This window comes from Ursus arctos, unplaced genomic scaffold (genome assembly GCF_023065955.2).
Source record: "Ursus arctos isolate Adak ecotype North America unplaced genomic scaffold, UrsArc2.0 scaffold_17, whole genome shotgun sequence".
Classification (NCBI taxonomy): Eukaryota; Metazoa; Chordata; class Mammalia; order Carnivora; family Ursidae; genus Ursus; species Ursus arctos.
Genome location: NW_026622841.1, coordinates 35888640 through 35915143, shown reverse-complemented (window position 1 = coordinate 35915143; position 26504 = coordinate 35888640). Strand labels below are relative to the sequence as shown.

At 41.2% G+C, this 26504-nt stretch overlaps 2 protein-coding genes across 14 annotated transcripts in view; one reads left to right on the top strand and one right to left on the bottom strand.

Annotated features, from left to right (window-relative positions):
• Positions 1-13316, bottom strand: part of LOC113253335 (zinc finger and SCAN domain-containing protein 30) — a 20761-nt gene extending 7445 nt beyond the window's left edge. For 5 of the 10 annotated variants that reach the window (XM_048218608.2, XM_057313137.1, XM_048218611.2 and 2 more), the window contains exons 1-2: positions 13154-13316; positions 11129-11289 (exon numbers count right to left, since the gene is read on the bottom strand). The gene's annotated coding sequence lies outside the window, so the exon portion shown is untranslated. Of the gene's footprint in view, positions 1-4901; positions 4996-11128; positions 11290-13153 lie in introns of those variants that run through there. The other 5 variants (XM_057313136.1, XM_057313138.1, XM_057313140.1 and 2 more) reach the window with 3 other exon arrangements.
• On the top strand, positions 4254-26504 carry LOC113253334 (zinc finger protein 271). Of its 4 annotated transcripts, none has more exons than XM_057313131.1 (3): positions 4254-4656; positions 14124-14355; positions 23519-26504. In XM_057313131.1, exons 2-3 carry the CDS (start codon positions 14256-14258, stop codon positions 25528-25530), a joined length of 2112 nt encoding a protein of 703 aa, XP_057169114.1. In that variant the 5' UTR covers positions 4254-4656; positions 14124-14255; the 3' UTR covers positions 25531-26504. The 4 variants fall into 4 exon arrangements, with proteins under 4 accessions (XP_057169114.1, XP_026351961.1, XP_026351964.1 ...); XM_026496176.4 differs by lacking the exon at positions 4254-4656 and adding an exon at positions 13349-13472; XM_026496179.4 differs by lacking the exon at positions 4254-4656 and adding an exon at positions 13355-13823.

Genomic DNA, 26504 nt, shown 5'->3' with positions numbered 1-26504 from the left:
TTTTACTGATGAGAAAACTGAGATTTTTAAAAAGTTAAGTAATTTACCCATGGCCCCAACCTGGTAAATAGCAGCCAAGACATGAACCTAGAGTTGACCAATTCTCAAACACTTGTTTTTTATTACAGAATGGGTTAACCGAGGACGATCTTGGTTGATACTACATATTTTAAATGATGGTGAAAATGTTAGGAAAGTGTCATGGAGAATGGCCAGAGTGAATGTACAAAGAATTCTTGACTTTAGGGGCGCCTGGGTGGCACAGCGGTTAAGCGTCTGCCTTCGGCTCAGGGCGTGATCCCGGTGTTATGGGATCGAGCCCCACATCAGGCTCCTCTGCTATGAGCCTGCTTCTTCCTCTCCCACTCCCCCTGCTTGTGTTCCCTCTCTCGCTGGCTGTCTCTGTCTCTGTTAAATAAATAAATAAAATCTTTAAAAAAAAAAAAAAGAATTCTTGACTTTAAGTCACAGTACCAAGAAAAGAGGAATGAATTCCTTCATCCATTATTTCAACAAATACTTGAGCTATGTGCTAGGCAGTATACTGAACAGGATTCTCAGATTTATAGGTCTGTCCTTAAAGACTCCTTAGAATGGGAAAGTAACAGGTAAACCAGCAAATGCAGGATAGAGGGAAGCAGGCAAGGTAACACAGAGAAAAGCAACTAAGACCAGGAGAGCTGCCTGCCAGGGGAAAACATGCCAGCAGAGTATGATAAGAAATGAGCCAGGTGACGATGTAAAGGTCATTCAAGCAAAGACAACAATGGGTAGAAGATGTGGCCCACTGAGGGAGCTGCAGGTGGTTTAGGGAGGCCAGACTAGCAGTCGTCAACTCTGGCTCAGAATCAGCCATGGAGCATGGACCCCACAATAGACTTCCTGAGTCAGAACTCTGTGGGGGGAGACTTCAATAACTGCCCCAAATGCTTCTGATATGAAGCCATGTTTAGAAAATCAAAAACAAACAAACAAAAAAGGCCAGAGCCTGGGGAATTGTTCAAGAATAGTGAGAAAGGAGGCCCCTACAGAGGGACAGTAGACCAAGGGTCTGAAAGATTATATTGCAGAGTTTGCATTTGAGCCCCACAGCCATGGCAATGGCTGGAGGGTCTGTCTGCCCACTCAGGAAGGGGTATGGAGAAGAGACAGGAAGGGGTCTGTGGCAACAATTTGGGCGAGGAGGGCCTGAGCTATGGCTGCCAAAGATAAAGATGGGAGATTTGACGGGACTTAGGGACACACTCGATAAGGGTTTGGAAGAGGAGTCATAGACAGCTTTTCGCCTGGTGCTGGTGACTGAAAGGATGGTGGTATCATTTCCTGAGTTATTTATGACAAAATTAGATCTGAGACACCTACAATACAGCATTTCCTGAACTGTTTTTGTCATACGCACCAAAACACAGAGAAACTTGGGGATATTTTTCCTCTTAATTTTTTAGTATTTGAAAAATACTAAATATAGCTCTTTAGTTCTTACTATGTGACAACTGGCATTTAAGAGATCCCATAATAAAGCAGCATCAGATCTAGGCATCACTGTGTATACAGCATTTACCAAGGGCTGCATCACATGGATATGTGTGCTTTACTCAGTGATCACTGGTTTATGTCATGGATCTTGCCCTTTAATTTCAATATGTTTGTGATAACTAAATTTTTATTATAAATATTATGCCTCACCAACTTATCTTTCATGGGTATGTGGCTGAAGGGAAGTCTTTCATCGTAAACCATTGTCTTTCTTTCTTCTTCCATCTCCTTCACAGGCCCACCCTCTTCTACAACAGAGTTCCACAGGTTAGCCCTTAAGTCTGGCACTGTCTTCACTGTCTCCCAGGCATCTCTACTCTGGACCTCTCATCTGAGCACCAACCCTATTTACCCACGGGTCCTTACTCCCGTAACGCATCTTGAATTTCTCAGAAGGACCTCAAACAGCACATCCATGACCACTGATGATTCCTCCCACTCCAATTCTGCTCCTCTCCCAGTGGTATCCTCTTGGGAATTAGGAACATCCACCTAGCTGCACTTCTAGAAACCTGGACGCATCTCTAACACCTCCTTCCTGTATTTAATGCAAATTAAGTCCTATTGATTTTATTGCCTGTCTCCAGAATCTCCCTTCCCCATCTCGGCCACCACTATCTTCATCCCAGTAACCACGCTGTCACACTACAATAACACACAGTCTGCTCATACTGTAACCAGAGAGACCCCTTCAAATTGCAAATCTGACCCTGTTCCTCCAACCAACTTTTAAAAAGCAAATGCAGGAAAACAAAATCAAAGTCCTTAGCCAATCTCTTTGATTGTACTCATCTCATTTTACAGATGCCTGAGCTGCGCCCCAGCCTGAGTCAGAACCTCTGGTTTTGTATTTATAAAACATCCTGCAAGTGATTCTGATGTGCAGGCAGGGTTGGGTCAGTCAAGGAGTCATAAGAGACACAGTTAAAGAGAATTATGTTCCTTTCTGTCAGAGCACTGTTCTTGTTTTGTCAGTTTATATAATTTAGTGGGACTATTGGGTTAATACCTATTTTCTCCATGAATCAACTATAAGTTACATCAACATTTTTGCTCACCATTCTCTATCACCCAATCCAATGCACAGCACAGAGCAGGCGCCATACATATATGAATAAATACCACTATAGTGAAAAAACTGTAGTGGTCAACATTGTCAAATGCCTCAAAGGACTGGAAGATGTTTCCATGGCACTTTTCATACTGCAGAAAAATGACTCAGCTCACAGGAGGAACACCAGCTTTGGAGTCAAATGACCCAACAGTTTGGAATCATAGTGCAGCCTACTATCTTAATAGCTGTGTGACAGCAGGGACCAACCAACCCTTTCTAAGATTCCATTTTCTCTCCTAAAAATGGAGTTAATAATACTTTCATTGCACTGTTATTATAGGAATTGGAAGTAACATAAGACATCCAGAGTAGTGCTTAGTGTATTAAGCATATCTTTTTATCCTGGTGTTTTGACATCTGGACCTTGCTTACACTGGAGGGACTGTCCTTCCCAGGGCTAGCAGATTCCTAGAGATAATAAACTCACCTACAAGTGTGCTTTTCATATGCAAACCATCTAACCCAGAGCCCATACCTTACCACCTCCTGCCCTGGGCTTTCACATCAAGGGCCACCATTCCCCTCCCCTCATCACCCAGGGCCAGATGCCAGAAAATTAGGGACAAGCCAGAGAGCTTACCTATGCCTCAGAGCCCACTGAAACTATTCAAACTAGCCAATCCTAAGCCTGTTGACCCTGCCTCACCCAGTCCTTCCCACAGAAACCACAATAAAGGCTCCTGCCCACTTTCCCCTCACTGATCTCCTGACTGATCCTGTACTGTTTGCCCTGTGACCATGTGGGGCATGGCATGCCTCCTCCTCTTGGAAACTAAGAGTAATAAACCATCTTTTGAATGGCAATCATCTCCTGATCTGTTGGCCTCACCATACCTAATAATAAAACTCATATCTTAAAACACTTGGCCCAGAACAGATTCTCGATGCACAGTAGATATGGCGCAAGGGAAAGGCAAATTCCACATCACAAGGCATGGGTTATGGAATAGGCTTTATTGGGGAAACTTACCAGCTAGGGGTCAGTAAAATGAACACAGGGCCTTCGATTCTTCCATCATTCCACAAAAGGGAATTCTGGAGAGAGGTGCTGCTGCTTCAGGAAGAGCTCCTTCTGCCTTCTTATAGTGTAAATTTGAGAAAGCAGCCTTGTCAGTGGGGGACAGAGGTCGACTGCTTGGAACCAGAATTGTGTTTATTAAGTGTCAGTGTTTCGGAGTTGTCCAGGGAACCCATGTGGAGGGCTGGAAGCCCTGAGCTTAGATATGGCCCTTCCCTCTGGGAGGTGAGAGCCTGGTCCCAGCTAGCTCTTAGTCCAACCAACCCAAGAACCTCCAGGGCACTTTTGGACAAAACTGCTTGCTGCAGTATGGCTGTTATTACAATGTATTTGCATTGTTTTCTTCCTTGATTGTAACAGAAAACTCTAATTGAGCTTTTATTGTACAATCAAGCACCATCTACCTGTTCATTTCATCTTCACAACACTTTATGATCTAGGTTCTACGGTTCTCCTGAACAGAAACTGAGAAGTTAATAATTTGTCTCAGGTCCCATGGTTTGGAAGTGATGTAGTCTGGACTGTTCTCAAACCAAATGGTCTGACTCCAGAGTCCATGCTCTTAGATATGTACTCTCCTGAACTGCCTTCCCCACCTACCAATGGCACTTTCAAGGAGATCCTGTGTTTTTCCACACATTTCTTTAACAATACTTACGGAATGCCTACTTTGTGCAGGCACTGCGCTAGGCACTGAGCAAAGAATTACAAACAAAGGCAGTGTCTTTGCCATTACAGAACCAAAAATTTAGTAGGGAGGCAGTCGTTAAATAGAAAGGACACATAATTACCTAACTTGGTCGTGAGAAGAACTACAAAGGGGAAAGGAGAATGAGCTATGAGGGTCGAACCTAGACTGGGGAAGTCAAGACGGACAGCCGAGACCTGACTCAGGAGCAAGCTCCGCCCACATGAGAAGTGGGAGGAAAGTCTGCCTCAGTTTATCTCCGACTCCTCGGCCTGCGGCCCGGCACACAGCAGGCGCCGGGTAAGTGCTTGCGAAGTAAAAGGACGCTAGGGCGGTGGATGAGCAGGCAAACAGACAAACGCATGAAGAAATGGGCCGACTGACGCATGGGCGGGCGGGCGGAAGCGTCGAGGAGGGGCGGCCACCTGGTAGCAGGCTCTGCCTGTGGCAGGGGCAGGCTGACGCAAAGCGGCGGGGAGGGCTGAGGCCGGACGGGGGCGGTTTGGGAAGCACCCGGGGCCGCGCTGCCGGACCACCTCACTCACCCTTCGCTCGGCTGGCCGCCGCACCGACCCTAGGGAGCGAGCAGAACGGCCTCGGGCCGCGCGCGCCGGAACTGCGGGCGCGCGCGCGCGCGCCCCTCTAGGAAGCCCGGAGGACTGCAGCTCTGTGGCAGGAGCGGGGCGCGGAGGGCTGGGAGGAGGGGTGCGAGGCTGGGGGGAGTGTGTGTCCGGGTGGAATCTGGTGGGAACCGCCCCGATTCAAAATGGTTGACAGGCGACAGAAGGAGGAAAAAAAGAAATATACAGAGAGAGAGCGCGCGCCTGGTCTAACTCCAAGGAGATAAAAGTAGAACCCTCCCTCTGTGAATTTGGGGAAGAGAAGGACAAGACCACATTCGTACACCACAAACACGCCGTTTTCAGTGACAGTTCTAGAAGCTAACGGGGAGGAGTGCGTGGAGGTTGAAGGGAAGGGCCCAGACGAGGCTTGGAGAGGGTGCAAGGCGGAGGATCGACCCTGCCGTCGTGGGCAAGAGCATGGAGGGCCGAGATCAAGCAGGGCAGAGTCACAATAATTTTCTCTCGTAGAAGGCGCTACTCAAGCTGAGTCTTGCCCAACCACGAAAATGTTGACTTAGAGGAGTGGCCTGAGGGAGAGCACCCCAGTGGGAAGTTCAGGGCATGCTGGGGAATTAGCCCAGCATCTTGGCTGGCTGGAACCTAGACAGGGATGCGGTGGGGTCGGGTTTGGAGAGTTTCGAATGACAGGCTCGGGAATTATAAATGCCTTTAGTAATCAGTGCAGGCCACTTACATGTGACATGGCAAGAATTGTACTTCGGGGCGGTATCTGACATACTGTGTAGAGGGCATTAAAGGGCAAAACAGATAAGAAAAAGAGGACAGGCATTTAGAAACGTGAACTTAGCAGGATTTGGTAGTATCTGAAAATATGATTGAAGATGGAGAAGGGCATGACATTGCCAAGGGAGATCTTACGGAAAATAAACAGGAAATTATAAAATACCAATGTCTGGGGACAGGAAGAGCAAGAACAGATAGAAAAGAGAAGCTTCTTGGAGGAGGAGGAAAGCCCAGACAGTTCAATCATAAAAGCCAAGAGAGTGTTTCAGGAGAGAGAATAGGTGACCAACGGACGGGGCAGAGAACTGAAGGAGACGAGAGCTAAGGTGATCTGGGATTTAGGGGAGTGGTAGACGAAGGGCTTGAGAGATGTCACCTGTGGAATGTACTTGCCAGGGGTTAAGAAGTGTAAGATAAGACATTGAAAACATGATAATTCCTTCTGAGAAATGTGATCGTGCAAGAAGGAAAAAACGGACACTTGGTTGGACTAGGCAACAGGATTGAAAGGTGTTTGTTTTTTAAAGATACCAGACACCTAATTATATTTGTAGGGGGAAAAAAAGGGTAAAATGTGAATAGGAAGAAAAATTTAAGATAGACGAAAAGAGGAATACATAGCTGATGGGGAAAAAATGAGACAGGATAGGTAGGTGAAGCTGTCTCAGAAAATAAAATGAAGCATTCTAATAAAAAATGGTGCATTTTGGTCTGTTTTGATGCTGTGAATGCAGAACAGCCAAACAGTATTGGTTAGTAATGCTGATTTTACAAGTAAGTAAATGCACATACTATTTTTTGAGTTTTCACAAACTGAACATATTCATGTTACTACTGTTCTTCAGATGAAGAAACAGAACATTATCTGTCTTCAGAAGCCCCCTTGTGCTCTCTTCAAGTCACCACCCTCCTCTAGCCTGAAAGATAGCCACTACAGTGACCTTTGAACATGATAGGTTGGTCTTGCCTCTTTTTGTACTGTATATAAATGGAATTCAATATGTACCCTTTTAAGTCAGGCTGAATTCAACATTGTGAAATCTGTTCATACTGTTTTGTGTAAATGTACACTGTACATGATCATTTCTAATAATGTTACATTGTACGATTATACCAATATTCATTCATTCTGTTATTATAAACATTATTGAAACAGATATTTAAATTTCTAACCCCATTAATTTATTTTTGGATATTAAACCAACTTACTAGGATAAATTCCATTGAGTTGTGGTATATAATACTTTTTCTATATATCAATGAAGTTAATTTTTTTAAAGATTTTATCTATTTGAGAGAAAGAGAGCAAGCTTGTGCACAAGCAGGGGGGAGGGGCAAAGTGAAAGGGAGAAGCAGGCTCCCCACTGAGTAGGGAGCCTGACTCAGGACGTGATCCCAGGACCCTGGGATCCTAACCTGAGCCAAAAGCAGATGCTTAACTGACTGAGCCACCCAGGCGCCCCTATATTAATTAATTTGCTAATATTTTATTGAGGACTTTGTATCTATATTGTTAGAGATATTGGTCTGTAGTTTTCTTTTCCTGTGATGTCTTTGTCTGCTTTGGTATCAAAGTAATTACTGGCCCTTCTATTTTCTGGGAAAGATTGTGAAAGACTGGTATCCTTTAATTGTTCAAAAGAATTTACTAGTGAAGCCATTTGGGCCTGTGCTTTTCTATGTTAGAAAATTTTTCATTACTGGGGCGCCTGGGTGGTGCAGTCGTTAAGCGTCTGCCTTCGGCTCAGGGCGTGATCCCGGCGTTATGGGATCGAGCCCCACATCAGGCTCCTCTGCTGGGAGCCTGCTTCTTCCTCTCCCACTCCCCCTGCTTGTGTTCCCTCTCTAGCTGGCTGTCTCTGTCAAATAAATAAATAAAATCTTAAAAAAAAAAAATTTTTTTTTCATTACTAATTCAACTTCTTTACTTTTCATACATTTATTCACATTTTCTATTTCTTTTTCAGTCACTTTTATTTTTTTTAAAGATTTTATTTATTTATTTATTTATTTATTTATTTATTTATTTATTTGTCAGGGACAGAGAGCACAAGCAGGGGAAGCAGCAGGCAGAGGGAGAAGCAGGCTCCCCACTGAGGAAGGAGCCCAATGCAGGACTCAATCCCAGGACCCTGGGATCATGACCTGAGCCAAAGGCAAACGGTTAACCGACTGAGACACCCAGGCATCCCACAGTCACTTTTAGTAATCTGTATATTTCAAATAATTTGTCCATGACACTTACGTTGTGTATGTTGGCATGAAGTTATTCATATATTCCCTTATATTCTTTTATATTCTTTTAAATTATTATAGAGTTGGTAGTGATGTCCCCTCATCTCTGCTTTTGTTAATCTCTTTTTTTCTTGGTCAGTCTATTAAAGGTTTGTCGATTTTTGTTCATATTTTCAAAGAACAAAATTTTCATTTCAGTGATATTTATTTGTTTTTCTGTTTTCTATTTCATTAATTACTACTCTAATCATTATTACTCCTTTCCTTCTGCTTTTTTGTTTTTAAGTTTGCTGCCCATTTTCAGGCTTCTTAAGGTGGAAACTTAGGTTATTGATAAAAGATTTTCTTTTCTAATATAGGCATTTTTAAAGCTATAAATTTTCCTCTAAGCACTGCTTTGGTTGCATCCCATAAAATTGTATATGTTGCATTTCATTTTCATTCAGTTTAAAATATATTTTAATTTCCTTTGTGATTTCTTCTTTGAACCATAGGTTATTCAGATATAGGCTGTTTAACTTCCAAATATTTGTGGAATTCCCAAATTACTCTATGGCTCAATATGTCCCTTGGGCCAACGGAAGCTCCATCAGCCCCTCTCAGCTAAGGTGGCCCTGGTCTCTCAGCCCTCAGAAGTGGACCTGCCTACTGGGCACCCCATTTCCTGCATGCAGATTCCCAGAAATCTAGCAAGCTTCCTTCATTTTGTCCTGTATCTGTCCAATTCAGTCCATGCTGGCAGTGTTTCTGGTGATACAACATTCTCAAGAACCATGTTGGTTGTCTGTGGCTCTCAAGGGGATACACACAATTATATGCAGGGGACCACCCCATTTCTATTTCTGGTTTCTGTTGAGATAGTTGGTTGGATGAATGAATCACACACCCAATCTCTTCACCAAAAGGTTGTCCATCTACATTCATGGCCTTGTCTGCAGTGCAAGGATAGCCTAAGAAATTTTCCAAATCATCAAGTACTGATTCCTTTTTGCTTCATCATTCCTTCCTCAATTTATCTCTTTCCTCTCACATTCTACTATAATCAGCAAGGAAAAACCAGACCACATTTTTCAAACTTTGCTTGGAAAGCTCCTCAGCTAAATATCCAAGTTCACCACTTACAAATTCTATTTTCCACCCAACAGCAGAACATGATTCAGCCAACTTTTTGCTACTTTACAACAAGTATCACCTTTTCTCCAGCTTCCAATAATGTTTTCTTCATTTCTGTCTGATACCACACCGGTATATTTAATGCAAAATTCTAGCAAAATTCTGTTCATGATAATATATGTATTCTTTAAGATGACAGAAAAATTCTCTACTATCCATTTCACTTTCTTCCAAGCCCTTGCCAGAGTCACCTTTAACATCCATATTTCTACCAACAACCTGTTCAAGGCAACCTAGGTATTTTCTATCATGAACCTCAAAACCCTTCCAAATTCTACTCATTACTCAACTCCAAAGCCACATCAGCAATTTTAGGTATTTGTTAAAACAGCACCTTACTTCTGGTACCACAGAGTGGCTTAATACAACAGACATGTATTCTCTCACAGTTTGGAGGTTACAAATCCAAAATCAAGGTGCTGGCAGAACTATGCTCTTTCTGAAGGCCCTGAGGTTCATGCCTGTCTCCTAACTTCCGGTAACTGCTGGCAATCCTTGGTGTTCTTTGCCTTCTAAATGTATCACTTTAATGACTACCTCCACATTCACATGGTGTCCTCTCCTCTCTTTGAGTCTCCTTTGTGTCTGAATTTACCTCTTCTTATAAAGACACCAGTTGTTGGGTTAGGGCCCACCTTAATCTGGTATAATCTCATCTTAACATGATTACATCTGCAAAGATCCTATTTCCAAATAAAGTCACACTTACAGGTACCACAGGTTAGGACTTGAACATATCTTTTGGGAGGAACACAATTCAACCCACAACAATGTGTTAAGTACAGACTAAGAGTTGTTTAAACTGCTGTGACTTGGTTTTGAAGTTGAAGACTTTTCAAACTGATGCCAATGACCTCACTAATTGAAAATAAAAGAAATGATCTGATTTGAATTCAACTCTAGAGGTCTTCGGGAATTTGGGTGCTTTGAATACAAGCCTCTTCATCTCTGTCAAAGTGAACCTTAGAAACTGATAATATTGGCCATTATTTTGCTTTCTGAATCTCAGTTTTCAGCACTTGTTCTTTTTTTTTTTTTTTAAGATTTTATTTATTTATTTGAGAGAGAAAAAAAACAGAAGCGGTGGTAAGGGCAGATCCCAGGACTCCAGGATCATGACCTGAGCCAAAGGCAGCAGCTTAATGAACTGAGCCACCCAGGCGCCCCAGCACCTATTCTGTTTTTAAAAAGTCACAGTCAAGTGGACATGCATATTAATATTTCAAAGATGCTGGATCGTCTGTAATTTAGATGTACCATTCAAAAATCAAACAGCAGCAGCCTACTTGTTAATATTTATTTTATCCAAAGGAATGTTAAATTTTACATCTAGCTTCACAGTTTGGATTTATTTCCCTTTTTCACCTGGACCTGGGGACTGATCTTTAGATTGAAATTCATTCTTTGTCAAGACTGATTATATAGTCTAACTATGAAAGGAAATTAATTTTGAATACAATATAATATATGATAAGCAAACGTTCACATGAAAGTCTTTATATCCAACTTTCTGAGGAAGAGGACTGTAGTTTGTATCATATTCTCAAAATAGTTATATTATCCAAAAAAAGATAAAGAACCACTGCTCTAGGGGCACCTGGGTGGCTCAGTTGGTTAAGAGTCTGCCTTCGGCTCAGGTCATGATCCTGGGGTCCTGGGATCAAGCCCCACATGGGGCTCCCTGCTCAGTGGGGAGCCTGCTTCTCCCTCTGCCTGCCACTCTCCCTGCTTGTGCTCTCTCTCTCTCGAGTAAATAAATAAAATATTTAAGGGAAAAAAAAAAAAAAAAAGAAAGAACCACTGCTCTAGAATCTATGCCTAAATCAGACATATGTTAGTTTGGCCTAATTTCCCCCAAGAGGAAATGGAATAGGAAATGGAAATCAGGTAGAATATTGGTGGGTGACCTATCAGTTTCATTCTTGAGACTCTCATATACTTTCCCAGGCCTGTATTACCACTCCTGATCTCTCTGGAAACCTTTGAACTCCTTTTACCTTACTGAGAGGAACTTCTTTAGTGTCAGCTGGTGTGGGCCACAGTTGGGTCTGGGGTTGTTTCAAGCGATTGATCAACCCGTTAGATCCCAAGCTGGCTTCTCAGCCTCAGAATGTAACATCTTTGGTAAGACTCCACAAAGCAACAAATCTGGCACAATCTGAAAAAAAAAAAAAAACAAAAAAAAAACAACAATTTGGTTTCCTCGGTTAAACACTCAGAAAACTATATTCACATCATCACTTCCAGGTAAAAAGTTAACAAAACCCTCACCTTTGTACTTAAGAATTGATCTTTGGTTAAATTTCTTCTTCTCTTTTACTGAACACCTGTTTAAAGTAGTACATCAACGATGGTGTTCTCATATACTGCTGCTGGGAATGCAAAATGGTTCAGCCACTCTGACAAACAGTGCAGCCAGCAGTTTCTCAAAATGTTAGACCTACAACTACCACGAAAGAGAAAAAAGTACATGTCCATATAAAGTCTTGGACAGTCATGTTCATAGCAGCTTTATTTGTACTAGTAAAAAACTGGAAATAACCCAAATTCCCCTCAATTTGTGAGTGGATAAACAAATTGTGACACATATATAGCTAATGGAATATTATTTGGCAGAAAAAGCAATGGACTACTGATACACAACAGTGATATAGATAAATCTCAAAATAATAATGCTCAGTGAAAGAAGTCTGACCAAAAAAAAAGAATGCATTCTGTATGATTCGACTTAAATAAATCTCTAAAGCATGCAAACTAATCTATAGTAACACAAAGCAGAATAGTGGTTGGGAGCTGTGGGAAGAGAGGGAGGAGATACAAAGGGTAGAAGAAAACTTCTGAGCTGGCTGGATGTGTTCATTATTTTGATTCTGGTGATGGTTTCACAACTGTATACACATGATGAAACTTATCAAATTATATACTCTAAATATTTGCTGATTATTGTATGTCTGTTATATCACAGTGAAGCTGTTTTGTTTTTGTTTTTGTTCTAAAGTATCTCCACTCCATCCTGGGGAGGCTGGACCCAAAAAAGTTATTTACAGGGATATCAGAGTCTTATTCATACATTCCTAAGATTCTATAGAGGGTCTTGGGCTGGGACAGAAAGCCCTCTGCTTCTACCTCAACCATCATTTCAGCCAGCCACCACTTTTTCAAACCTGTAACCTCTTCCCAGCATCTCATATGTCTCAATCCTTCTCCTAACTCCCCCCATACTTGCCAAGATATTTCCAAGGACACAACAATATCTTTTCCTACCCCAATGTGCGCCCTGCTCCCCCAGATTTCAGGTCCTTCTTCTCACCCTGATCCTTTAGCTACAATGAGGATTGTACTGGCAAGCAAATTGTTTAGTTTCTATTTTTTTTATTTCTGATCTTGTCTTTATTAATCTCCTTCCTTCTACTGGTTTTGAGTTTTGTTTGTTCTTCTTTTTTAGCTCCTTTAGGTTAAGTTTTGGTTGGTTTGAGATTTTTCTTGCTTCTTGAAGTATCCTGGTATTGCTATAAACCTCCCTCTTAGAACAGCTTTTGCTGCATCCCAAAGATGTTTGGGCTGTTGTGTTTTCATTTTCATTTGTCTCCACATATATTTTTTAAAATTTCCTCTTAAGCAAGCTGTTTAGAAACGGACCCCTCTGGCCTTCCTTGATGGCAAAGTACATCAAAATCCAGCTTCCGGGCAACTCAGGAATTAATTGCTGAGCATTACTTATTTGTAGGGCAGTGGTTCTCAAAAGTGTGGTCCCAGAACCAACAGCAGCAGTACCTGTGAACCTGAGCTCCCGCCCCAGACCCACTGCGCGGTAAACTCTAGGGGTGGGGCCCGGTAAAAAGTATTTTAACAAGGCGTCCAGGTGATTTGGAGGCACACCACTATTCTGGGTGAAAAAACCAGAGAGGACAGGAAGAAAGTTAGAATGGAACCACACCAGCGAATAAGAGGAGGAGGTGGAGGGGGGATTTAAAAAGAGAGAGATAATAAGGAAGAACTCATTATGTAGTCAGAAAACCTACCCTGCCCCAGAGAGCTTTCCCGAAAGATGCTTCGACATTCATGTCAAGAACCGGCAGGTAGGGCAGCAAGGGACCTGTCGCTGGCTGACCAGGTCGCTCGCTCCAGCTGGGCTGCGTCAGCTACGCGGAGGTTCAGGGGTTGAATCTCCGCAACCCTCCCCCAACCCTCCGCCACCGCCCCCTCGCGCCTGCGCCTGCGCCCGTGCGGGCGCCCCCCGCGCCATAGAGCTGAGCAATCCTCCCAGCTGGCTAGAGCGGACGCGGCGATGGCGGTTTCGCAGCGTGTGAGGCTTGACAGCGACCTAGAGGACACGTCGAGGTATGGGTGATGTCAGGTCACGGGAGCCCCGGGTACTCGGGTGATCTCGCCTCCTGAGCTGCCTTGCGGCGCCGCCAGGTAACTCCGTGGGGTTTCTTGAGTCCACGGAGAGTCCCGGCCGCCCGGGTCGCCCCCAGGCGCTGCGCCTGGGCACGGTGGGTCCTTGGCCTCGTGTGCTTTGGGTACCCGGTCAGAGCCTGCGCGGCCTTGGGTTCAACTGAATGAACACCAAAAACTTTGGGGGCATGTGGAATCAGGAAGGGGGATGCATCCACGCAGATCAGCAGAGCGTGCCGGGAAAGAGCAGCCTGAATGTGCGAGTGCTGGAAGAAGGGAAGGAGGGAAAGAAAGGTAATGATGGTGACCGGTAGTGTCGGTTTGGTACAGTAAAGGCAGCGAATACAGCGTTAACCGCTGAAACAAAATTTTATAATGCCCTCTCGTGCCGTATCTTTCCAGTTACGTCCTTATTTCAGTAGCATTCACCCCCAATTATGTTTGAAGGTCTCTGGCCTTGAAATGGAGAATATATGTCCAAAAGGGTTTATCTGTGATCCTCATCACGAGGGAGGAAGCTTAATAAATCCTGGAAGAAAACCACTTGGAAATTAAATGAGATTTTGTTTTCTCCTTCACTTCTTTTATATCTAGAGGATGTTTCTGGTGGTCTAGTCTCAGAAATTCAGTCTCCAGTCTCCACAATGATTCCTTTCCAAGCCCAGTGGTGCCTCGTTGCCTCCAGGTTTCTGACTCCTATGTGGACAAGAAAAGCTTACTAAGGAAATGGTAATTCTCCAGTTGCTCCCCGAGGTGCCAAGTGTCCAGTTACAGCCCATGGAGACCCACTTCAGTTATGAATCTCAAGAACACCACCTTCTGTCAGGTGAGAAACAGTGTATTATATCTTTCTTAGGGGGTTCAGGTGGTGGGGAGTGTTGTTACTGGTACTATGTTAGTGTCTTCAGTGCTATTGGTATTCTTCGTTGCCTACCCTCACTATGTTAGGCAGTACCATCGCTTGAACGCTGCAAGCACAGTCACATAGCTTTATTGTGAATTCTGGCAATCAAATTCTCATGGAGTTCCCTCCTCTCCTTAAGTCCCCAGTTATCCATTTTTCCCATTATCATCACCTTATCACCAGTCGGTCAGTGTTTGATATTTTACCTTCAACATCTTTTCAAGTCATCTCTTTTCAAGTATTGTAGGGGCGTAGTTAAAAGTTTTGGAGTCTGACACCCTGATTTCAAATACTACCTTTGTCATGTACTAGCTTCAAATAAATTACTTGTGGGGTTTTTTTGGTGTTTCTTTTTTTTTAATGATTCTGTTTCTTCATTTTATAAATATATAATAACTAATACCTTGGGGGTTATTTTGAGGATTGTCACTATTACTCCATAATAAAGGACCTCAAAATTTAGTGACCTAAAACATCAGACATTTTTTTTAAAGATTTTATTTATTTATTTGAGAGAGAGAGAGACAGAGGTAGCAAGAGAGAGCATGAGCGGGGAGGAGAGGGAGAAGCAGGCTCCCTGCCAAGCAAGGAGCCCATTGTGGGACTGGATCCCAGGACCCCGGAATCATGACCTGAGCCAAAGGCAGACACTTAACCAACTGAGCCACCCAGGTGCCCCAACGTCAGACATTTTTAAACCATGTTATTTTCTTACGGTTCTGTAAGTCCTCAACTTGGGCTGGGTTCTGCTGGCAGTTTTTTCTCCTGGTTTTGTCTGGGATCACTCATGCAGTCATCTAGGGGCTCAACTAGGGCCAGGGTCTGAGTATCAGTCATATATGTCTGGCTGTTAGTGTGGTTATGGCTTGGGTCACCCACCTGCAGCAGGCTAGCCCAGACTTTTGCCCAGGGCAGCCAGTTTCCCATACAGAGAGCGGGCAGGCCTTGGGTTGCATAAGCACTTTTCTAACCTATGTTTGTGTTATATTGACCAAAATAAATCACATGACCAGTTCCAGAGTCACACAAGGATGTAGGTATTTGGAGATAGGATTCGGTGGGGTCCGTTACTACTATAACAAACACCACAAGCACTAATGATATTGCAGTACCTAAGCTCTGCACACAGACCAGGCTGTTAGTAAATTCTTTATAAATGGTAGCCACTGTTACTCTTAGTAAGATAATTTTAATCCTACCCTTGTTCAGGTGTTCTTCAGGGTCTCATTTCCACATCATATTTTTCTGTTTTCTGATTTTGGTCCTCCCATTGCTGCTATTTTGCCTCTGAAGGCAAATATTGTCATTTTCTTTTACTCTAGATCTTCTACCTTTTTATAGTTTTGAAGTATCTTTATTTTATTTTGTTTCTCTCTTCTGTATTTAGAACTTGTCTTTCCTTAAGAATTTATTCTAAGGCATCTAGCTCTCATTTTTCTTGAGAATTACTGCAGAACTGGGCCTCCTTCTTGCAGCTTTATATAAATTAATATACATATTGCATGTGTTTGTGTCTCTTAGAGTGTGTGAAAGAACATTTTTTTACTATAGAGTAATCTAATTATACTGAAGTACATTTATAAATTATAGAAAGACACAAAACATGGAATTTAAATAACCTACAACTCCACCATCTAGAGATAGTCACTACTAACATTAGTGTGTCCTTCAAATAATATAATCAACTATTCAACAAATACTTATTGTTGATTAATGTTTATTAATCAGATTATAGCTTATTAATTATTGCTGACCATATAATATGGTTAGTTATTGAGGGGTTACTCTGTGCTGGGCACTGTATTAAATGTTGGGCATTTAGCAGTGAACTGAACAGATAAGCCTTTGCCCTCAAGGAGCTTACATTCTGGTGCAGGAAACAGGAAATAAGTAAATATATGGTAGAGTATCAGATAGTGTTAATCGTTATGAAGAAAATAAACCAGGATACATCAGTCAGGATTCTAGCAGGAAGCAGATGGTTCATTCAAATTGGGTAATTCAGAATTTCATGAAGAAGATGGGCAGGATTACAGAAATTAATAAGGGCTAGAGTACAGCTTTGGGACCAAAAAAAATTATAAGAAGCAGTTATTACCTTTAGACCTAGTGTTACAAAGGGAGAGACTGACTACCAGATCCTGGAGAGTATAGCTGCAGGGTAAAGCTGCCCAGTAGGAGCCCTGGCCTTTGCTAAAAGAAACACAATTACTTCCAACTCCTGGCCCAGCAAGAAGTCAGGATGTAGAGTGAAGAACTCATCCCGGTTTCCCTGGGATTTAGCCCTGAAAGTCCTATATCCCAAGAACCCCATCTGTTTTGGACAAACCAGGATAGTTGGTCACTCCACAGTTCTCTTCCTGCTTTGGGCCAAATCTAATTGCAAGCCAGAGGACACAGAATCCCAAGTGCTGTAGTCCATAAGCTAGTATCAACCTCTTGGAGCACAGAGCAGTGTGAACAGTAGAGCTAGAGGGGCAAAAGGAGAATATCCCATTACTGTCCACCCCTTTTAACCTATAATATTTACTTTTGTCCTTTGTTTGGTTTATCATGTTCCCAGTGTAGCAGAAAAACAATATCTTAAGCTACCATATCTTTGCGGATTGACTTGTAATTAAATTATACTGCCACCTGAAACATAAAACCTCACTGCTACTGGTGCTCCTCATATAAGGTAGTGAGATAAAGGCCGAAAAGGTATAATTAACTTAAAATCACTCCTACAGTTTGGCTATTCAAAAGCCAAAACTGATGATCATAACTATCTTCTTCCATCACCCATTCCATATTGCCTCTACCCTCTGCCAGAATCTCAGTGGTAGAATTCTTTACCTAGTTTAGTAACATAAACCATTTTTCCTGGACAATCTGAGTCCTTGATGATCTTGTCTCTTCCATGTTATTTCAGTGTACCATTGACTGGGCCTTTAGACATGAGAGAACTAGGAAGCACCCGCATTGAATCGTCTGAGTTCTACACCCGTTGTTCCTTGCCCTTATGCAGCAGCCAGTTCCCCAGTAGCAATTGGTATCGGTCATCCTAGCCACTAGAGCAACCTTTTCTCTGCCTGCTGGTTCAGCAGCGTGAGGAACCCAAAATGTCCAGAAGACAGTCTCAGCTTCAGATTTAACCAAATCGTGACTTTGTTCCATCGTAGAAGTATTTCTTCTTTGAGAATCAGAACCCCAAACCCACCAAGCCCAAAATTATGGGGATAGGAATTAAAAATAATATAGGGGCACCTGGGTGGCTCAGTCAGTTAAGCATCCGACTCTTGATCAGCTCTGGTTGTGATCTCAGGGTCGTGGGGTCGAGCCCTGCATCAGGCTCCCTGCTCAGTGGGGAATCTGCTAGAGATTCTTTCCCTCTCCCTCTGCCCACATGTGTGCACACACTGTCTCTCTTTCTTTCTCTCAAATAAATCTTTAAGAATATAATTATAATACAATCCATAATATAAGTGGATTATTCGTTATATAGTAAAAAGAGACATTATTACTACTCCTCTACTTTTGGCTTCTATAACCATGTATTCTGACCATAGAGAAGATAGCACTGTTTATTGTCCTCTGGTTTAAGGCATTTGTTGCATCTTGTAGGACAGCACCCCAAACTTAGGGTATTGTTTCCTGGCTGGTACTGTAACTGGACCTTCAGTAAATCATTCCACTATTATTGAAATCCACTTACTTCTGGGTGATGGGATATGTGTTAAGACCCATGAATTACATGTGTATGAGCTTATTGCTATACTTCTTCACTGTAAAACTACTCCTTTGGAGGCATTATTGTATAGAATTACCATGGTAATAAATACAGCATTGTCTTAGGTCAATGCACATTTGTATTTGGACTATATATTTAGTCCTTTAAAAACAAATGGTTGCCCTCTTTATGATAGAAGGGGCCAAGTATAATGAGTCTGCCCCGTAGTTGCAGGATAGTTCCTCTCCAAAGAATGGTACCGTATTAGGGGCTCAGTGTTGGTCCCAGCAGTTGGCTATATGGGTACATAGCTGTAATGATAGGCATATCAGCCTTGATAAGCAGACACACATATTGTTGAGCTCATGCATCTCCTCCATTCCTGTTGCCATGACCACTTTGTACATGAATCCATTGGGCAAGCATTAGTAAAAAGGCTGATTGACATTCATAAGATGTATCACAATGTCCATCTGATTGAGAGGCTTCTTTACAGTGAATTCCCTTTGGTGAGTATTCACACAGGACATAAATATATTCATTCTTTGCCCATTCTAGGAGGTCTGTCCTCATCATTTTCTTCTAGAATCCTTATTTCTAGTCTTCCAAGCTTGTTCTTTGAGGTACCTAACTAATCAGGTAACCCATTAATCATGATCCATGAATCAATATAGATGTGTATCTTAGGCTCTGTTGCCTTCCATGGCAGTGGACAGCCAGGTGTATACCTGAAATTCTGCTTCCTGGGAGGATTTGCCTTTACCAGTATGTTTCAGGTCACCTCAGAGTCAGGGTATAAGTAAAAGATTGGTTTTCTGCTAGTGTCCACACACTGAGCAGACCCACCTATAATCAATTCTGTACTTTTTTCTCCTCTGTTAATTGGTAAGAGGAAATTGCCATTAGGCCGTGAACGTCGGCTAATGGGGAGGGGATTAGTGGAGCAATAGGAAAAGGTATTAGTGGCAACCCACATCACTAGCACATGGAGTTTATTTGTTTTCCATACTTGCTTTTATAGTGGAATGCTGGTTTGTATGTCCAGTTTTATGATTTGATGGATCAAATAGCTGGCTCACAATGGTCAGCTTATAATAGTCTTTTGGTGCTCTGTGGTCAAGCATTAAGTCTCTGTTAGTGCCCAAGAGCAAGCCAGGGTCTGTTTTTCACTTAGAAAATTGTTGGCAGAAGAGAGCATGGCCTTACTCTACTGTAGTTCTCTTCTGGAGGCTTGCAAGAGTCTTAATACAGCATCCCTGACTGCTGCAGACACTTCTTACCATTGGTTATCCTGGTTAATAAAGTCATGTGACAGGACAGCCTGCATTACAACCTGGACCTCTGCAAAGCCTTTTTTTCAATTTTGAGTGTCACTCAAAAATAACAACCTTACAAGTTACTAATATAGGTCTTTTTAGCACATTCGACTGTGGTATCTGTTGTCTCAAAAATGCAGGGCTTACCAAGTATTGTGCTTTTCTCAGGTCGTAACTGTTGGTTAGAGATATAAGAGAATTGAGAAAATAAGCCATACAACTATCTGAGAGAAGAGTGTTTTAGGCAGAGGGAATAGCAAATGCCAGAGGCCCTTTAATGTAGCAGGAACAGAGTCAGTCTGGGATAGACAGGAAATAGCCATTGTGGTGGAATGAAATGAGAGCAGAAAGAGAAAGGACTGGATGGAACCTTCTGAGCCATAGTAAGGACATGGAATTCATTCCCAGTGTAATAGGAAACCACTGAAGCATTTTATGCATGATAATAACATATAAAGATCACTCTGGGGATCCCTGGGTGGCTCAGTCAGTTAAGCTTCTGCCTTTGGCCCAGGTCATGATTCCAGGGTCCTGGGATCAAGTCCTGCACCAGGCTCCTTGTTCAACAGGGAGCCTGCTTCTCCCTCTGCCTGCCTTCCTTTCTCTCTCTCTCTCACAAATGAATACATAAAATATTTTTTTAAAAAGTTCACTTTGCTTTACGGAGAATAGGAGAAAGATAAGTTAGCCAGAAGAAAACAAATGTTTTAAGAAGAGAGTAATCAACTATATCAGATAAATACAGAATAAGATTGAGAATTGACCATTGGATTTGTCAAGATAGAGCTTATTAAGGATTCTGATAAGTGCAGTTTTGATGGAGTTAAGGAGATAAAAGCCTGATTGCAGTGAGTTAAAAAGAGAATAGACTTAATATTGGTTAGCATATAGAGCAGTGTGAACTCCTACACTCAACAATAAGACCCAACAGTTCTGGTCCTAAGTTTATGTAACCTGAAGAAGCACTTGGATATATGCATAAAGATAAATGTACCAACAGGTTCATATCAGTATTGTTTGAAATAACAAAATGTTATTGTCCATTGAAGGAGAATGGGTAAATAAATTGCGGTATATGTCACACTATAGTGGTGAACATGAATAGACTGCAGTTATACACATGAATATGGATGAATTTTCCAAACATGATGTTGAGCAAAAAAAAAGCAAATCATAGAATACATGTGATATGATTCCATAAATGTATACAGTTCAAAAACATGCTCCATTTGTGTGCTAGGGCTGCCGTAACAAAGTATCACAGATTGGGTGGCTTAAACAATTTATTTCCTCACAGTTCTGTGCATTAGCTTTTGTCATCTGTGTTTTGCTTTCTTCTAGAAGTTTTATAGTTTTGTTTTTATGTTTAGGTTTACATTACATTTCTAGTTAATTTTTGTGTATAGCATAAGGAAAGAGGGTTAATTTGTGTTATTGTTATATTGAGTTCTAACACTTTGTTGAAAAAAGACTGTCCTTTCACCATTGATTGTCCTGGCAACTTTGTTAGCAATCAGTTTTACATATAGGTTTGGATTTATTTATGGACTTGGTCTTATTCCATTAATAGATGCACCTGTCCTTATGCAATCCCACACTGCTTTGATTACTGTGGCCTTATAATAAAGCTTAAAATCTGGTAGTGAACTTCTCCAATTTTGTTCTTCTTTTCCAAAATTGGTTAGACTCTTCTGTGCCTTTCTATATAAAGTTTAGTATCAGTTTGTCAATTTCTATGAAAAAGCCTGCTGAGGTTTTGATTGGGGTTGCATTGAACCTATAGAGAAGTTTGGGAAGAATTCCATCTTAACAATATTAAATCCTCTTCTCCATAAGTGATGGCATATATTTCTGTTTATTAGGTCTTCTTTAACTTCTCATAGCAGTGTTTTGTAGTTTTCATTATTAACATATTACACATATTTTGTTGAATTTGTTTTTAAATATTTCATTTTTGGTGTAATTAAGAAATGTTTTTAATTTTAGGCTCTAATTTTTCATGGCTAATATACTGAAATACAGTTGGGTTTTGTATATTGTTCTAATAAACTCATGTATAAGATCTAGTAACTTCTTTGAGATACTTTAGAATTTTCTGTATACATGATTGTGTAGTGTATAAGTGAAGACAATTTGACTTTTTTCTTATTTGTATCTCTTATTTTTCATGTCTTGTTGCATTGGTTAGTAATACTGAATAGAGGTTGTATAGTGTTGAATAGAAGTGGTAAGAGAGGGCATCCTTGTTTTGCTCCCTTGTTCCTAGGAGAAAAGCATTCAGTGTTTAACCCTTAAGTATGATGTTAGCTTTTGCTTTTTATAGGAATAGTTAATTTACATATAACAGAGACGCCTGGGTGGCTCAGTCAATTAAGTATCTGCCTTCAGCTCAGGTCATGATCCCAGGGCCCTGGGATCAAATCCCACATTGGGCTCCTTGTTCAGTGGCGAGCCTACTTCTGCCTCTGCCTGCCACTCCCCCATGTGCCCTCTCTCTCTCTCTCTCTGACAAATAAATAAATAAAGTCTTTTTAAAAAATTTACATATAACATGGTTGATACTTGGATTTAAATGTACTATCTTCGTATTTGTTTTTATTAATCCCATCTTTGTTTCTTCTTTCTCCTTTAATCCCTAATTTAAATTATCAGTTTCTTTTGTTTTTCCATTTTTGTCTCTATTAGCTTATTTTTTATACACCTTTTTATTATTTAATCATTACCTTATAGCAGCCTTTTCCAGATGTGATTCTGTGAGAAATTAAGCTCCAGTGTTCTAAGGCATTCATTGTAATTAATGTATTAATTTTTCTCCTGTACATCTATTGTGGTACTAGCTGTGTACCATCTTTGGGGAGAATTAAGAAAATGGTCATTCAGATGATTTTGTTTTATTCCCTTATGGAGCCCTGGTTGAAGAAGGCTCCCTAAGAAATTACAACATATACATTTGATTCATTACAGTTTATCTTAATGCATTATTTCTAGGACAATTCAAAGATCTTACAATGTTTTGGTTCTATTTACCTACCTCCTCTCGTGCTATCTTTGCCATGTATTTTATTCTCTTTATATTGTAAACTCCATAAGACATTCATATTGCTTAAGTCAGTCAGTACACATGTAGATTTACCCATACACTTTACTTTTTCCAATGCCCTTGCCTCTGGCAAAGGGAAGAAGCCTCCACTTGGAGGCATGAGATTTTTTCCTTTTGTCCTTGAAATTAATTCAGCTGTCTAGACCATTTGCAGTGTGACTATAGTATGCCTTTTGTAGTAAACACCATTTAACAGTGGGCTAATAGTCAAGAATTTCAGCGGAGCTCCCATGTTCCCTACCATCACAGGCATCTGGTATTGTTAAGCACTGGAATGGCTTCCTCAAAACTCAACTCAGAAGAGATTTCTGATCCCACCTCCATAACCTTTTCCCGGTTCACACACTTTACTAAGGAAGTCTGGTTACTGAATATGGCTCTTCCTAAAATGGGATCGTATTTTCTTAACCATTTCTTGTAATAATCAGGACAAAAGTGGTGGGAGATTAAATAGACCTATTTTTGAAAATTCAGGATTCTGTCCTCACCATTCCTGGACATTGATATTTCTTTCTTTCCCCAAATAGTAGCCTCTCATCAGCCTGGTTGGTGGTCCTCCCATTGACAACCAGGCTGCCACTGCCTCTTCCTCCTCTCCCTCCTTCTCCCCCCTCCCTCAAGTACTCTTTCACATTGCTTACCTTACTTATGTTAATAAATTGCTTGTATATTAGCTTTAATTTAGTCAAACTTTCATAATTACTGTGACTAGGTTTCAGTGTTCCCAGATCTCCTGTGACAAACATAGACAGAATGTATCTGGTAAACTGCTTTGATAAATGGTTATTATGATCCATTACTTATTGATTCTTCCTAATTGCTCTTTCAAAGGATAATTTTCAGTGTTTTGGCGCACTCTCCTATTGCGACAGTATTTTATAGGTAAATACTGATCTGTTTCACCTCAAACTTTCTTACGGTATGGAGAATACATTCCACTTGGATTTTTTATTATTCTAGATGGTGAGACTAAGACCAAGATTGGAGAGGTGACTTCAGAGGAGGAAATTACAACAAAAATTGAACCATTGCCTGAAGAGTCTGGCAACCCCAGAGATGATGTTCTCCAGGATTCTGAATGCAGAGGAATCTGTGAATTTGGGGATAAATTAAATGAAAAGGATCAAAACCTCTTTAAAAGAAGACAGCATAATTGTGATGAATGTGGGCAAAGCTTTGCTTGGAGTACAGGCCTTATTAGGCATCGAAGAACCCATTGGGAGAAACCCTATGAATGTGATAAGTGTGGAAAGACCTTTAGTGTGAGCTCAGCTCTGGTTATGCATCAGAGAATTCATACTGGGGAGAAACCCTATCCTTGTACTTGGTGCATTAAAAGTTTCAGTCGGAGCTCAGACCTTATTAAACATCAAAGAGTCCACACTGGCGAAAAACCTTATAAATGTGATGAATGTGGGAAAGCCTTCAGTCAGAGTTCTGATCTTATTATCCATCAGAGAATCCATACAGGAGAAAAACCCTATCAGTGCAGTCATTGTAGTAAAAGCTTTAGCCAGCGCTCAGACCTGGTTAAGCATCAGAGAATCCATACTGGAGAGAAGCCTTATACATGTAACCAGTGTAACAAACATTTTAGTCAAAGTTCTGATGTTATAAAACATCAAAGAATCCACACTGGGGAGAAACCATATAAATGTGATGTGTGTGGAAAAGCCTTCAGTCAGAGCTCAGATCTTATTCTGCATCAGAGAATTCACACTGGGGAGAAACCATATCCATGTAATCAGTGTAGCAAAAGTTTCAGTCAGAACTCAGACCTTATTAAACATCGAAGGATCCACACTGGAGAGAAACCCTATAAATGTAATGAATGTGGTAAAGCTTTTAATCAGAGCTCAGTCCTTATTCTGCATCAGAGAATTCACACTGGAGAGAAACCCTATCCATGTAATCAATGTAGCAAAACCTTCAGTAGACTTTCAGATCTCATGAATCATCAGAGAATTCACACTGGAGAGAAACCTTACCCATGTAGCCAGTGCAGTAAAATGTTCAGTCGAAGATCAGACCTTGTTAAACATCATAGAATTCATACAGGTGAGAAGCCCTATGAATGTGAGGAGTGTGGGAAAACCTTTAGTCAGAGCTCAAATCTTATTCTACATCAGAGAATCCACACTGGAGAGAAACCCTATCCATGTAGTGATTGTACTAAAAGTTTTAGTCGTCGTTCAGACCTTGTTAAACATCAAAGAATCCACACTGGGGAGAAGCCGTACACATGTAACCAGTGCAATAAAAGTTTTAGTCAAAGCTCAGACCTCACTAAACATCAGAGAGTGCACTCTGGGGAAAAGCCCTATCATTGTGATCATTGTGAGAAAGCCTTTAGTCAGAGTTCTGACCTTATTCTTCATCAGAGAATTCACACTGGAGAAAAACCATACCCATGCACACAGTGCAGCAAAAGTTTCAGCCAGAACTCAGACCTTATCAAACACCAGAGAATCCACACTGGGGAAAAACCATATCAATGTCCTGAGTGTGGAAAGGCCTTTAGTCAGTGCTCAGCTCTTATCCTACATCAGAGGATCCACACTGGGGAAAAACCATATTCGTGTGATCAGTGTGGCAAAAGCTTTAGTCGGCGCTCTGACCTCATTAACCATCAAAGAATCCATGCTGGTGAAAAGCCACATAGATGTGATGCATGTGGGAAAGCCTTCAGCATATGCACTGAACTTACCGAACACTGGGGAGTCCACACTGCGGAGAAACCCCACATGTGTGTTCAGGGCAGCAGAAGTTTTAGCCAGCTCTCTGATCTTATTAATCGTGAGACTGTCCATTCTGGGGAAGACAGGCTAGGTGTGATGAATGTGGGAGAACCTTTAGAGTATACACCGACTTTGTTCTGTACCAGAGACACTATACCAGAAAAAAATCTTAGGAATGCTATTGATGATTATGAAAAAGGTTTTAATCAGTGCTCAACTCTTGTGCTACATTAAAATAAAACCACATGCTGGACAGAAAACATTAAGTTCTACAATGAAAGTTTAACTGAGAGTTCAGACACTACTAAACTTGAGAAAAATTCTGAGGAGTCCTGTGAGTAATTGGGAAAACCTTCAATAGAAATAAAAATATTACTGAATGTCAGCAACAATGGAAAGAAATTTCTGTCTGCTATAATGGAAAACAAAGCAAGCCTCTGGTCCTTTATTCAAATATAAACCACAGGGGAGAGTTTTATCATTATAAGAAATTAATAATATTAATGCAGAACCTTATGAGATATTGTAAAGATCAGTGTGATGGGGTGTGCAATCAGCTCAGAAGGAAATGTGTTAGTGTTATTATCTCAAACTTTTAGCCCTAATTTTCTAGTGTATAGCAGAGAAGTTGCTTTAGAAAATGTAGGGAAAACGTATATCCCTTCCATATCGTAATTGGCATTCACTCATAATCGGCATGCCACTGGCCTCCTGACAACGGGAGGGTCCTATGTTATGCTCACATTAGTTAATCTGTTGTTAACTTCCCTGTGTGTGAACATGCTATGCTATTCTGGTATTAACATTAACTACATAACTCCAGTGCCCCGTTTTCTCAGGAAAAAAAAATCTTTTTCTTTGGCCTGGTTTTGGTTTTCCTAATGAGCATGAGTTTTCGGGTTCCTGCAACAGTCATGGTGAATATGGACTATTTTGCTTTCAGTAATGCAGCCCATAGACTGGTTTGAAATCATTTCTTCAATCTTACCATTAATCACAGTTCCTAAATATGAATTTTTTTAAACAGAAACAGAATTTTTTTTTTTAAATTCCATATGTCAGAGTGTGAAGATTTCTCTACCACTATGTTTATCGTGTCATCTATAGATAGAACAAAAATGAGAGCTAAGGTCATGGCCACGTGACTAATTTGTATAGCATATTCTGTCAAAAAATAAAAAGACTTACTGATTTTTTTCAAGTGGCAA